At 40.9% G+C, this 14,962-nt stretch overlaps 2 protein-coding genes across 3 annotated transcripts; one reads left to right on the top strand and one right to left on the bottom strand.

Moving 5' to 3' along the window:
• Positions 1-12,334, bottom strand: LOC131333041 (vesicle-associated membrane protein 711). 2 transcript variants are annotated; one of them, XM_058367349.1, is made up of 5 exons: positions 12,111-12,334; positions 11,839-12,080; positions 9,912-10,102; positions 9,278-9,441; positions 1-262 (listed from the first exon to the last, which is right to left on the bottom strand). In XM_058367349.1, exons 2-5 carry the CDS (start codon positions 12,053-12,055, stop codon positions 172-174), a joined length of 663 nt encoding a protein of 220 aa, XP_058223332.1. In that variant the 5' UTR covers positions 12,056-12,080; positions 12,111-12,334; the 3' UTR covers positions 1-171. The 2 variants fall into 2 exon arrangements, with proteins under 2 accessions (XP_058223332.1, XP_058223331.1); XM_058367348.1 differs by having other exon boundaries at positions 11,839-12,334.
• Positions 5,187-8,547, top strand: LOC131333040 (secreted RxLR effector protein 161-like). Its single transcript, XM_058367347.1, has one exon. It carries the CDS (start codon positions 7,388-7,390, stop codon positions 8,129-8,131), a length of 744 nt encoding a protein of 247 aa, XP_058223330.1. The 5' UTR covers positions 5,187-7,387; the 3' UTR covers positions 8,132-8,547.
• Positions 12,335-14,962: the final 2,628 nt, after the last annotated feature.

Here is a 14,962-nt window from a genome sequence, read left to right as displayed (position 1 = left end):
AAAGAAGAAGCCAAGGTATCAACAATACATTAAACCTGAAAAAGTAATAGTTCCCATGACAGATGCTAAAAGGCACACAGATTTTTCTGGCACAAAGAATAAGACAAAGCAAATACATATGAGAATCCAATATAACCCGAAAGGGAATAAAACAAGCTGAACACCGATTTCTCACTTAATACAAGAAGGTAGCAATGGCCCTTTGCAAACGAAAGCCAGCACAACATAAGCAATCACAAGGAGAAGGATTATCAGGGCGACCCTGCAATATTTTAGCAAACACTATATCAGTGGCAACATTGTGAAAGAGAACGGGATGATCCATCTCATAATCTCTAGGTGCAAATCAAAGTTGAAATGCAGGTATTTTGGAAATGAAATTGGTAGAAGCTTCAAGAATGAATTCATGGGTTGGAAGAGGGGTGTTATGTCAAGCACATCTAGAACGCTCCAATGTCATGCGAATGATTCTTTTGTATGTAGGTATCCCTCCCTAAAGAACACATTCATATTGACCAGACGTCACTCATGGTTAAAAAACTAGAAATCTGGTGTTAATTGTTATGTACAATGAATAGCCTAATGGAGAAAAAAGTAATTTTGCCAATAATGATCACATGTTAGGAGGAACTATTCTCACAATCACGAGTCAAGAGAGCTGAGCAGAAAAGGGTGCAGGATAGTTGACATTAATATTGTTTTCTTTTGGGTAGCTAAGAATATATTACAAAAAAACAAGAGGGAATCCCTCAATACGACCAATCAAACCTCTCAAACCTATCTATACAGAAGAAGCCTATGAGGGTGCAGGATAATTGACATTAATATACTTCAGCATCATAGATCCGACAAGAGCAAGTCTTCATAGTAAGAAACAAAATTTAGACTTTCTTCTAGCATTGCCACAAATCTGTATTAGCGTGAATATGAAAGTTCCCGTAAACAAAAAAGTGCGGACTATGAAAGTACATTATGCAACTGGGAAATTGCTACTAATATGTTACTCGTTTGTATTCAGAAATCAGAAAAACTAATACCATAGAACAATGGATGAGGATATATGTACCATTGGATCAGTCCTATTATGGATAAAGAGGGACGATCTTTTATAACCACTAGATGAGGAAAATCCGGAGTATAGAGACAAGGTGTCCCTAAGTCATAAGTTTGCAATGCGAAAGCAAGTGTGGGAGCTGAAGAAACAACGTGAGAGCATCGATTCTCAAAATTCATAGGGCTGAGAACTTCATGAGAGCACCTATTTACTCTAATCATATATTTAATACAGTCGAGCATTTTATTACCTACTATTCAAAAATTATTTCTCATTTTGCACTATATATATTTTTCTGTTGTATTTCAAGTCTTAATACGTCTTATTTTTCATATTCTATAAAACTTCCTTTGCATTCGATGCTCATAGGCATGGCACTTGAGTAGGTGCAGGCGTGGTAAAGGTCAATGCTCTTGGACCTCAAGGAATCAAGGCGCAGAATGTCCAAGCTGTAGAGGATCTTAAATGGGCACGGTTTTCAAGCAGAGTAAGTGAGTCCAAGGTTTAGAGGATTTTAAATGGGCGAGTTCTTCAAACAGAGTTCTGTCTGCGTAGGTAGGCAAGGTCAATGTATCATGTCTACAGTAGATGGAATCCAATAAGCAGATCGATGATATTAGATTCGAAAATAATCCACGAATTCGCTCTGAAAGTTACAGGCTGCTCACCAGCTCATGATTGTTGCTGTAAATTGGCGAATTAGGCAACTAAGAGTAATCTCATGGGAGAGGTGGTGTTACATGTTCCCCATCTAATACCTAACATGAGGTATAATCAATAGTACTGGGACAAGGCATTTCGACGATTTCGTAATAAAAAATGGACAAGAGGAATAGGAGGGGCATGTAAGGACCACATATCTTTCAGTTCCGATTGCCCCTATAATCAAGAAAATAAACAGGACAGAATTGGCATTCATGATTCCTGAGATCCATATGTACACTCACGGCTGGAAGAAGAACAGGAATGATGTAGGAGAAAGCATCAAGTAAATCACAGCATCAGGATTGACATGGTAACCCAGTGAGTCCATAATTGTTTCATGAGAAAGTCAGGCTAGGATCACAACCAGTTCTCATTGTATCAGTGTTGCACTACCTCATCTATACACAATAAACATTATGTTTAGCACATAAAATCAAGGGGGTGGGGGGGAGAAATACCCAACCCAGGAAATTAATAGGATGTCCACAACATAGTGTAGTTGAAAATATGATCCCAGAACCAACCATTAAACATGCAGAATAAATTTTCAATCATCGTTCTTCTTGGTTTTTTGTAGGGGACTCAAAATAGAACAATATACACAGCCTGATATTCACCACGTTGTCTACTATAGTGAAATTTTTTAAGTTCTCTCAAAACAGATGCCCCTTTTTTTTTAATAATAGTTCATTACAAAAAGTCGTGTCACTATCCGAATAAAAAATAAATTAATTTTTTGTAAAATTTTCTGAATTTTTCACACCAAATTAAAGATGTGAACTAGTTCTTTAATTTGGTGCAGCACAATTTCAAAACTCATACACGACACTGCTTTATTTTTGTTTTCTAATAATGCCGCAAATTTTCATAATTACTATCAATTAGGAACGGAGGTAGTGTTAAATTTCAGATCTTCTATTCATCATCAGAAAGGTTGTTTTTGTGCACAACAGGACTGACCATAATTGCAGCTGAGAGATCAGTTAACGTACCCCTTACATGTACCAACTAAACCAAAATAAGAAAGCCTTCGATTCTTAATGATACAGAATGGAGTTTTAAATAACAGTCTACTTAACTTGTGTTGACACAATGTATGTCATAGGAACAAACCTAGAACTACATAAGATATCGAGTTGGAAATATCTACAGCGGGGGGAAAAAGCATTGCCAAAGGGGGGAAAAAGGACAAAAAGAAAAAAAAAATTCTTCTAGGTAGGCAGTGGCTTGCCCATAAATATGTAGCTTATGATGGGACTTTTCCTGAGACTTTGTGCTTTCTCTAGTCAATGGAAGCTGTTAGAATAGTTTAGTCCCACATCAAGTAGTCATGTTATGCAATGGGTCTCGACATAATATAAATAAAGCTCTTTATGTGTTAGGGTTAATTTAACACCCTATACACTTATTCTCTCTCTTTCTAAACAACATGGTATCAAAGCCACCCTTAACCCACCATTAGCCGAAACCCTAGCCACCCTAATCCTGCCGTACCTCTACCCACCTTCAGCCACCACTCGCCGACCACTATTCGTCCCCCATATGCACTCAAAACCCATTACCCAGTTACTTTTGACCTTTAAAAACCTTTGAAACTCACATCCAGTGTTCAAAACCTTTTCGAAATTACTCTACATCACTCAGTTTTAATTATAATAGTCTGCACTATGTTCGTCGGTTGTTGATTGTCATTCTTTGTACCTGGGTTTGTGATTCTATTGGTCTACCAAGTTGCTTGCTGCTCGACATAGCTTCTGTCGCATGTATGTATCGCCTGGATTTGCTTTACCTACTTTTTTTTGTAGTGGGTTTTACTGTTTTGGTTGGTGCTCTCGATTTGTCGCTAGTTCTGGTATGAAAGTTTTTGGTTGCCAAAGATTTATAGCTGTTGGTAGTTATTGTAGTCGGTGGTAGAAGTTTCATCAGTTGGTTTGTGGATTTTGTTGATGTTGGTGGTTGGTAATTGATCATTGTTGATTAGTTGGTGATCAATGGTTTCTACTCCTTACGTGTTTGGGAAAATGTCAGAGGAGAAAACAGGTTCTGGTACTTAGAAGGCCCTCTCTCTACTGTTGTGGTACTACTTCTGGTTCTGGTTCTACTGGTATTGGTAGTTTTTTTAGTGGCTCTCGGTCTCGCGAGAGGCACTCTATTACCTCCACACCTTTAAATGGGGGCAATTATGTTCTTTGGGCTAAAGCTGTTGAGGTCAGTCCGAGGACTCCTATTTGATTGGTGAGCCCCCTGCTATAGATGCACCTACATATGGGGTATGGAAACCTGTTGATGCCCGTATTCGTTCAGAGTTATGGAATAGTATGATGGAACAGGTTGCTAGTACGCTGATGTTTTGTGATATAGCTAGAGAGGTGTGGACACAGGCAAAGGAGTTGTATTCCGGTGTCGACAATCTCCATCGCACATATGATCTCCATCAATCTTTCTTTGATATATCTCAGGGTGATGATTCTTTTGAGGATTATTATGTTAAGTTTCGGCGCATTTGTAATGAATTGGATACATGTGAGCCACTTACTACTGATATTCAGGTTATGCGGCTCCAACGTGAGTGAACGAGGGTTACTCGTTTTTTATCCGGTGCATCTTCCACTTTTAGCCCTGTGGGTAATCAGATTTTGGGAATCGTGATTTACCTCTTCTCAGTGAGGTATTTAGTCGTCTCTGGCAGTCATCGTCTATTTCTGCACCGACTTCTGGCCATTTTGCTTTGTCTTCCGCTATTTCCGACGGCTCTGTTCTCTCTGTCAGCCATGGTCATGGTCGCGGCCGTGATTCTGGGTTTAGCAGTCGTGGCCGCGATTATGGGGTGAGTGGTCATGGCTTTGGCGGCCGTGATTCTGGGTTTGGAGGTAGTGGTCGTGACTCTGGAGGCCGTAGTTTTGGTCGTGGCTTTGGTGGCCATGACTCTGGTTTTGATACTCGTGGGGGTCGCATATCAGGGCGAGGTGGCCGCAGTCGCAGCTGTGATTCTAAATTTTGTACTCATTGTTGGGGAACCAATCATACGGTGAAAACCTGTTATAATCTTCACGGTTTTCCCGGACTCATCAAGCTGCTATCTCTCAGGATACTGGACCGTTTACTCCATCCTCTGCCGACAATGTGGCTATTTCAACGGATGAGTACCACCGTTTTTTGTCATTTCAGGCTGCGACAAGATCCTATACTACTACGCTCGCTCAAACCGGTTACCAGTACATCTGTTTCTTGTGTTGCCTCCTCTTCTTCCTCTCCTTGGGTTATTGACTCAGGCGCCACTTATCATATGACTGGTACATCTATTTTTTTTGATCGACAGCCAATTTGTAGATCATCACATGTTACCTTGGCTAATGGTTCTACCACTACTGTTACTGGTTTTGGTTCCATCCCTGTCACTTCCTCTCTTACTTTGTCATCTATTTTACATTTTACATGTTCCTCGTTTACCGTTTAATCTTATGTCTGTGAGCCGCATTACAAAATCTTTAAATGTACAGTCACATTTCTTCCTCATAACTGTGTTTTTAAGGATCTCAAGATGGGGAGGAAGATTGGTGGGGGCACTGAGCGAGGTGGCCTATATTACCTAACTGATCCTCAACCTACAGCTCTTCAGGCATCCGAATCTCCCTACCAACAGCACTGTCGTCTTGGTCATCCCTCTCTTTAGAGTCTGAAGCACCTTGTGCCCTCCTGTCGTTCCATTAATAAGTTGGTCTGTGAGGTCTGCGAGTTTAGTAAACACCGTAGACACTTTTTTACCTAGGGTTGAGCGTCGTGCGTCACATCCTTTTCAGTAAGTCCTTTCAAACATTTGGGGGCCTATTCATGTACCCAGTGTTTCTAGTTTTCAGTATTACGTTATTTTTGTGGATGATTTTTCTCGTATCACATATCTTTATTTAATGAAAGAGCGATCTGAATTGAAATCTGTTTTTCAAATTTTTTACATGGAAGTCAAAAATCAATTTGATACTTGTGTTAAGATATTTCATTCAGATAATGCCCGCGAATATTTTCACCATCTACTTTCTCAGTTTTTTACTGATCATGGCTTTGTTCACCAATCGTCGTGCTCTCGAACTCCACAGCAAAATGGAGTTGCTGAGCACAAGATTAGGCACTTATCTGAGGTCATGCGAGCTCTATTATTTCAAATGCAGGTCCCTATGTCCTATTGGAGTGACGCCGTTCTCACTGCATGTTACCTAATCAATCGTATGCCTTCTATGGCCTTAGGTGGTCAGATCCCCCATACGGTCTTATTTCCTGGTCAACCTCTCCATCCTCTCCCTCCTCGGATTTTTGGGTGTACCTGTTATGTTCACGCTCTTGACCCTGATCAGAGTAAACTTGATCCTTGGTCTTTTAAGTGTATCTTTTTGGGCTACTCACACCCAAAAAGGATATCGATGTTACTCTCCTATTTTACGTCGTCACTTTGTCTGTGCTAATGTCACGTTCAATGAGTCGTTGCTGTATTACTCGAATCCTGTTACTACCACCGACCTTCTTCCGCTTGAGTCTGTATTACCCATGGCTATTCTTACTGGCCCTGTTTCACCCAACCCTTTGCAGGTAAATGTTCGTTGTTTCCCCGCACCAGCACCGCCTCCGCCTCCTCCACCGCTCCAGTCTGCCGAACTCTCCGTGTCCACACCTTTGTCTTCTCCCCCGTCGCCAGATCCGCCTACTCCTCGTTATCCGACGTCCACCGGTAAAATATGGTTATACTACTACCTCGAGCACTTTTCATCCTATTTCTTGATTCATCTCTTATGCTCATCTCTCTCCTTCCCTTCGTGCTTTCACTACTACTGTTTCCTCCGTTTCTATTCCTAACAATGTTCAGGAGGCCTTATCCCGGTCTGAGTGGCGAAAAGCTATGGTGGATGAAATGTCTGCTCTTCATACAAATGGCACATGGGAGTTGGTTACTCCTCCTACAGGAAAGTCTACTATTGGCTGTCGTTGGGTCTATACTGTCAAGTATCTTCCTGATGGCACTGTTGAGCGTCACAAAGCTCGCCTAGTTGCGAAAGGCTACACCCAGGCTTATGTTGTTGATTATTCTGATACGTTCTCTCCTGTTGCCAGGCTTTCCTCTGTGCGGATTCTTATTTCTCTTGCCGCCAATCTTGGTTGGCCGTTGTTTCAGCTTGATGTCAAAAATGTCTTTCGCCGCGGCGATCTCCAGGAAGAAGTTTATATGGAGCAACCACCTGGATTTGTTGCTCAGGGGGAGCATCATAAGGTATGTCATCTTCGCAAGGCACTTTATGGACTTAAGCAATCTCCTAGAGTGTGGTTTGGCAAGTTTAGTGAGGCTGTTTTGAGGTTGGCATGCGTCGAAGTCAATCCGATCATTCTGTATTTTCCCTTATGTCAACTCGAGGGAAAGTATTGCTCATTGTCTATGTTGATGACATTATTACTGGAGATGATCAGAAAGGGATCAAAGACCTAAAACAGTTCTTACATGGTCAGTTTCACACTAAAGACTTGGGTAAGCTACGGTATTTCTTGGGTATTGAGGTAGCAAGGTCTAAGGATGGGATTAGTTTGTCCTAGAGGAAATATGTGTCGGATAATCTAGAAGAGACAGGTTTGTTGGGTGCCAAGCCTATGGAAACTCCAATGGATCCTAATGTCAAACTTTGTGTTGATCAAGGGGAGGAGTTTTCTCATCCAGACCACTATCGTCGCTTGGTTGGTAAGTTGAATTATCTTATCAATACCCGTCCTGATATCTCGTTTGCTGTTAGTATGGTGAGTCAGTTCATGTCTGCTCCTCGTCTTCCACATTGGGAAGCTTGTATTCGCATTGTGAAGTATCTTAAGGCTCATCCTGGACATGGTTTATTTTACCGTTCCAATGGTCATCTGCGCGTTGAGGCGTTTACTGATGCAGATTGGGCAGGGTCACCTTCTGATAGACGTTCAACAACTGGTTACTGTACTTTTGTTGGTGGCAACCTAGTTACCTGGAAGAGTAAGAAGCAGACTGTGGTTGCAAGGTCTAGTGCGGAAGCAGAATATCGTGCTATGGCTCATACTACATGTGAGGTTGTTTGGCTGAGAACATTTCTTGAGGAGCTAGGATTTCAGGTGCAATTGCCCATTCCTATGTACTGTGACAATCAGGCGGCGATACATATTGCCTCAAATCCGGTGTTTCATGAGAGAACCAAGCATATTGAGGTAGTTTGTCACATTGTTCGCGAGAAGATTGACAGTGGTATATTAGCTACTCCGTTTGTGTCTACCGGAGCCCAATTGGCCGATATCTTCACCAAATCATTGTTCAAACCACGTTTAGAATTGTTATGCAACAAGCTGGGATTTTGTGATATTTATTCTCCAGCTTGAGGGGGAGTGTTAGAATAGTTTAGTCCCTCGTCGAGTAGTCATGTTATGTAATAGGTCTCGACATAATATAAATAAAGCTCTTTATGTGTTAGGGTTAATTTAACACCCTATACACTTATTCTCTCTCTTTCTAAACAACACAAGGCTATAAAGAGTCCCGGCCTTTCCTTAACAGGACCCTCCGAGGCCTATGAAAGGAGGGTTGCTCTCTAAGTAGTATTCATTCGATCTCAACTCCAGAAACCCTGCTGCTCTCAATGTCAGCAACTCTATCCCTAGCCAGTCTTGTTTTTCACCCTAAAACAGCCTCTACAACACCTGTCAATCCATTTTTCGCAATCTACGTCTTCTCAGTAATAATCTCAAAGAATTCTTCACATAAAGGGCGACTAGGAGGGAACAAGACATGATATTTATATTTGATCGTGGATGATATTTACCCATGTAATTATTATCTATAAGGCTATTATTTAGTAGATAGTTGTTATTTCCGGATGGAAAAGGATTTTGGCACTCCACTTTTTTATGATGGCACTCCAAAATTTGCCTTTTAGTATGTCTTGCTATGTATAATTTTTACACTAAAAGACAAGTTTTGGAGTGCCATCATAAAAAAGTGGAGTGCCAAAATCATTTGCCAGGGTTTATCCATCAGACTTTTCTTAGGATATTTACCTTTTCTTTAGTTATCCTTTGGAATATTCTAATTAAGAGACTAATTAGATTATGATATAAAAGAATTTGTCTTTACTATTGGTGTTCATGCTTACAACCCCTACACGCGAATTTCTAGGATTCCTTAGATGCAGATTCCTAAGGCTTTATATTAATCATCCTGCATCAGACAGATTACAAAACATTTTCCTTTCTTGGATGCAAGATAATCAAGCAATACAAGAATAGCCTCAACTACTAAAACAAAATTCGTCTAGTAGTGGACTAGAAGATAATCAAGCAATACAAGAATAGCCTCAACTACTAAAACAAAATTCGTCTAGTAGTGGACTAGAACTGCCGCCTTCCAAATTTACTTACCAGGGGGAAAATAACCATGAAACTCCTACCCCTAGAAGATAAAGATGCATCAAACCATGTTGTTCATGGAATGCTCAAAAGATCACAGATGTTTAAGCTCACAAAACATACGTGAGTTTGACATTTCTCCACCATACAGTGCTTCTGAAACGGCGAGCCTGCTTTCTAAAGCGAAAAGTATTTCCTTGCATATTGGCCGTCTTATCGACCAATAACTCCAAGCGGTCACCTCTCTCTAAAACTTTATCAATGTTCTCTATCATGACATTCCGCACCTGATATACAAAACAATTAAACTCACCAGTTAATAGCCACCACAATGTAATGATCCAAGAATATAAATTGGTATGATATATAAGCTGAATCAACCCCAACTGTACAACTGGTTATATTGTCGCCAAAAGTCAAGACTTCAGTTTATAGTTACCACAGGGCCTAATACGTCATTATTTTTCTATTCAGGTACGGAAGTGTATCTCATGGGCATCATCCAGTTCAACTAATCAACGGATATTGTCGAACAGAAGGAATTATTAATGGGCTATGTAAACGGAAACCACTAGGCAGCACAGGAGGACAAAGGTCAAAAGCCACAAATAAGGGAAGAGAAAAAGAAAGAAATAGATGTTCGAATAGGAAGACTAATATAAACAGGTTTTACATATACGCAGCACACACACACACGCCCACACAAACACATGCACAAAAAAACCAAGCAACTAGAACTTAGATATCGAAAACTTGCCTGGCTCATTTCACCTTTTAATCGGTTTATCCTGTCTGCATTTGGATCGTTTGTGTAATATTCCATTTGTTGGCTCAAAACCCTTGAAAATTCATCATTCATGCCATAAGCATGGGCTGAAAGAACTGCCCGACCATAAGTCCTCACAAATCTCTGATGGATGTCTTCAAGAAATGCAAAAGGAATTCTCCCTGGAGAGAGAAAAGATTTGGTAAAACACAAAACAGAGATCATCAGAGGCGGTAAGATAGAACTTCCTCAAGCAAGAAACATGCAATATTTAAATCTTGACATGCTAACAAGTATTAATCAAACACATTTTGCACTAGCTTGCAGAATGTTTAGGAGTTGAAATGCTACTTCTAAGGAGATCAATAGTACGAACAATGGGATTGTATGACCTAACAAGGCCTTGCCATGGGACCATCATAATCCTTCTTTTCACCTAAGGTCTTTGACTGCCACAGGTAACTGTGTTACTGTAGTCTGTAGTACGCACCCCAACTTCATAAGTGCCAAGGCATGGCGAAGAAGCATCCAGCTGACTACCTCCAGCCCCCTACTTGGTTGCTGTGGGCAAGACAGTTTTACCTAGTGCAATGTTGCACTTTTTGTTATTCATGAAAGAAATAGCAATGTATATGACATGCAAAGATAAGTTAAACATTCTCTTCTAATGAGCCCTCAACGCGTCGTACCATCCTTTTTTCTGTACCTAGCCATGTAGGCATGTCCATGTCACGTCATCCATGTCCATGCTATTTAGCCTATAAGCATGTAATATCCATCTTTTTAATCCGCAAACACATGTAATGTCTCATATCTATGTTACCCAAAACCATGGTTTCCAAATATTAATCAAATCAAGAATTGAAGTGGTCCTTTTTCAAATCATGAAGTCCTGATTTAGATTATGTGGAAATATTTATCTATGCCTTCGGATTTAAAACATACCGAGTATTTCGTAAAAAGACATTATTTTAGGCCTCAATTAATAAGAAAGTGATGAATTGAGGATCACACGGTGCAATAGTGAGACACCTGCTTGTACTACAAGTGATGTGGATTCAACAAATCCAAATTTTGCAGTCATGAGGGTAATCTTTTCACATATCGTCTTGCCAAAGCTCCACTCCCTGCTGTTCTTTAGTTTTTCGAGTTGTCTTTTTTTCCTCCAAAGGAAAACTTGAAGTGAATGAAGAAAGACTACATGTGATCACTTTGAATTGCAAACTCACCCTTTTGAGACAAAGCTGTAGGATGTGTCAGAACATGGGTAAGAAAACGAAAACTGTGAGGGTGTGAGTTTTTCTGTAACACAGATCTATGTGATGTGCTTCCAATGCCAATAAAAAGTAACCCATCCAACAGAAACAACAGGAGTGACGTCTTCATTACTGGCACAAATAGCCATTTCCTTCATTTACAATCATACCCTTGCAAAGTACATCTTTCAACTCATTTTTTGTATGCCAAAAGGTTTATGCTATTACTGGCGGTCATATCATGGAGTGCGTACAGATTTGACATGCGTTCTAGTTTTCTTAAAATTAGTTCAACTTCATGACAAAATTGGAACAGAAGGAGAGACAGTTCAGTGGCCATTTTGGAACCTTTGGTTAAATATTGAAGCTGCTCGAAGGGAAGATTGGACCCAAACCTAGACTTCATCACTTCTAAAGATTGGACCCAATTTTCATCTTTCGCTGAACAGGTGAATCCTAATTCTAGCTTTATCCCAACTTAAATACTATGATTCACATTAAAACCTCCGTACTCAAACTCCACATCGGTCCCACTTGGTGCCCCGCAAATTCAATTGATCGGAATCTAAGCTTTTAGTGTTCCAAACAAGCAAGCACCTCAAAATCTACCAAAACAACAATCAAATCAAATCAAATGTAACAAGGGAAAGGGTAGGGCTTACTTCCGGCGGTATCGTCGGCCATACAGAGAACAGTGAGGCCGTCGGTGCGCTTGACGTGGAAGATGTACCGATCTTGCGAGTAGGACACGTTCATGTCGTTGTTCCCCGGTATCTTCTCGAGGATCTGCCTGGCGATCGCGCTGGCGTTCGTTGACGTGGCGCTGAACTCCGCCAGCACCACCGATCCCCGAGCCACCAGTCCATACAGAATCGCCATCTTCTCTCTCTCTCTCTCTCTCTCTCTCTCTCTCTCTCTCTCTCTCTCTCCAGACGAAGGATATAGGATACGAAATGAAGAAAGATAGAGTTTGGGCGGAAAAATTAACTGGGTGATTTTGAAAATTTGAGTGAGGAAGAAGACAGAGACATGGAGGTTGAGGTTGGACCAATGATGGAGAGAAGACGCCGGCCTTTTTTGAGAGAAAAGCTGCCGATGATTTTGGGGAAGCTAGGGGTTTTTGATTGGGTGTTTTGCGCCCAATAATGAACTGTGACGGGATTCTGGCTCTGTCAAAAAAAAACACACTACGCGGACAGGTTTGAGCCTACGGATAACACGGCTTGTTGAGCTTTCTTTGGGAGAAATTTTTCAATTCCGGGTTGGTATCATGTCACTCGACTGATGTCGTGTCCGAGCAAGCACATTTTAGCCATCCAAAAGTATATTGGACAGTTTAGATTGAAACACTCTCTCTCCTATCACCCGCACACTCTCTCTCCTCTTTCACCCTCCTTTTTCTCTCCAAATTCGAGCCGTCCAAAATCGAAATGGACAACGCAAGTGCACCGAGCGGACACCACGTGGTATCCGCTCGGCACTGAAAAATTTCTCTCCATACAATTACAGACGATTCATGGAGTACCGTTTTTAAAATAATCATCTCAGTCTAATGATTATGTTTGTAAGTTTTTAATCCAATCTGCTAACTTTTGATTCAGAATCAAGACACTAAGTCTCTGTTTCACTTTCTTAAATAAGTACTTAAAAATAAGAACTTATTTTCAAACTTAAAAGTAATGACCTTCCGAAAATAATTGTTCAATTTTTTTTGCAAGGTTTGATAGATCTTATCGATATCTATCAAATAAGATCCATATTGCATATTTTTTAATTTTAGTAAGCATATTATTTTTAAGCTTGAAATTACAAATAAATATTTATTTTGTTAAGGGACCTTACTGGAACACCGCCTAAATTCTGAATGAAAGGTTAGAAAGTTGGATCGAGAACTTATCGTTATTCGATTGAACTGATTTTATATCAAAATTATTCAAAATTTTGTTTTGAATATAATGAACTGTTTGGAAAATTTGTGTGGTACCGTGAAGTGGTCCCACAAGCCATCATGCGCTCATTTGAGAGCTTTAGGCTGTGTTCCACAACCCAAATAAGAACTTAATTTTTGTTGAATAAGACGGCTTGTTCCCCAAAAAATAAGAAGGAGGTGCTTATTTTTCAGAATTTATATAGGAACCAATGGGCGCCGGAGAAGGAAATTGTATCAGCGGCCGTGCCGGGCCATATCTGGCCACCGGACGGTCGATCCGAGCCGTCCAAAAATTCTAAAAAACAAACCGAGAGGGCCATCGCGGGAATCAACGGCATCCGAGGTGTATAGGGTGCTTGATCCGAGCACCCCTTTTCCGTGTATATATGATCATCACATATACACGGAAAAGGGGTGCTCGGATCAAGCACCCTACACACCTCGGATGCCGTTGATTCTCGCTACAGCCCCTTCGGTTTTTTTTTTAAGAATTTTTGGACGGCTGGGATCGGCCGTCCGGTGGCCGGAGACGGCTCGGCGCGGCCACCGGTACGATTTCCCTCCGTTGGCGCCCATTATCATAGCAACAGTCTTATTTTTTGTATAAGGCAACTTCAAGCTCAAAAATCATGTGTTTACGCAAATAATTTTCCTATCACTATGGATCTTGTTTGATAGATCTCATTGAGATCTTTAATACGGTGCAAAAAAAATTGATTTTTTTTTTCATTTACATGATTTTTGAGTTTGAAAATGTAAAATGAACGTTTTATTTGGGTTTTGTGGAATGACCCTTCTTATTTTTGAATGAGAAGTGGCAAAATAAGTACTTTTTTTAAGAAGGTTTCCGGAACGGGGCCTTAAAGCCCCTAGGCACAGTCTCCAATATATTTTCTCGATTTATTGAGAAAATTTCAAAATGGCACATGAACTTTGGACCCAATGTCCCATAAACACCTGAAGTTTACTTTATTTTAATTAGGCACATGTACTTTACAAAACCCCCAAATTAAGACACCTGTCATTATATTCCATCTAATATGTTAAGAAATGTGGTGATGTGGCATGCTTCTCCTGTTAAGTGCCCATTTGGCACATGATTTCTAGCCCTTGCAAAGCATGGAATCAAAGCCCTTCCCCTCTTTCCCTCTCTCTCCTTGCCTCTCACCCGATCTTCTCCCTGCCGCTGTAGCGATTAACTCCATGGTTCTCTCTCTCTCTCTCTCTCTCTCTCTCTCTCTCTCTCTCTCTCTCTCTCTCTCTCTCTCTCTCTCATAAGTTCATAACACAACGTGCTACATCCACCATCAACAACCATCGCATGTTTCGCCAACAATCGTTACCCTGTGCAAAAAGCCAACAATTCCAATCTCTACCCGAAACAGAACTGAAGGAACCCCAATCGTGCACCACCATCCACACTGCCAGACCTTCCCACCAAGATTTGCAATCAAGGGAAAAAAACGTTGCCACTCCATCGCCGCATCAACCGATTGAGGTATGGAATCTTGGGTATAGGAAGGTATTCCCGAACAGGCTCAATTAGTACCTGAACATGTGGTACGTGGGACCACGGAATACGTGGGGCGGGTCACACCGCCGAAGAAGGCGGTGGTCGACAATAAGGACCTGTGATATGAGAGATCATTGGCCTGAGAACTCCGTTTAGCAATGAGAAGGATGAACAGAGGAAGGAGACTAGAAAATACAGCCTTAAGGGATAAGGCGATGGGGAATTCCAGAAGGTACCAGTACGATTATACACCGTGATAAGAATGAGATCCCGATAATGAAGGATCTAAGCGAGACTTCCAACAAGAATAGGATGTTCGGCCAGTTAAGGAAGAGAATCTGAA

This window comes from Rhododendron vialii, chromosome 7a (assembly GCF_030253575.1).
Source record: "Rhododendron vialii isolate Sample 1 chromosome 7a, ASM3025357v1".
NCBI lineage: Eukaryota > Viridiplantae > Streptophyta > Magnoliopsida > Ericales > Ericaceae > Rhododendron > Rhododendron vialii.
The sequence above is the reverse complement of the archived record's forward strand: the minus strand, read 5'-3'. Positions and strand labels throughout refer to the sequence as shown.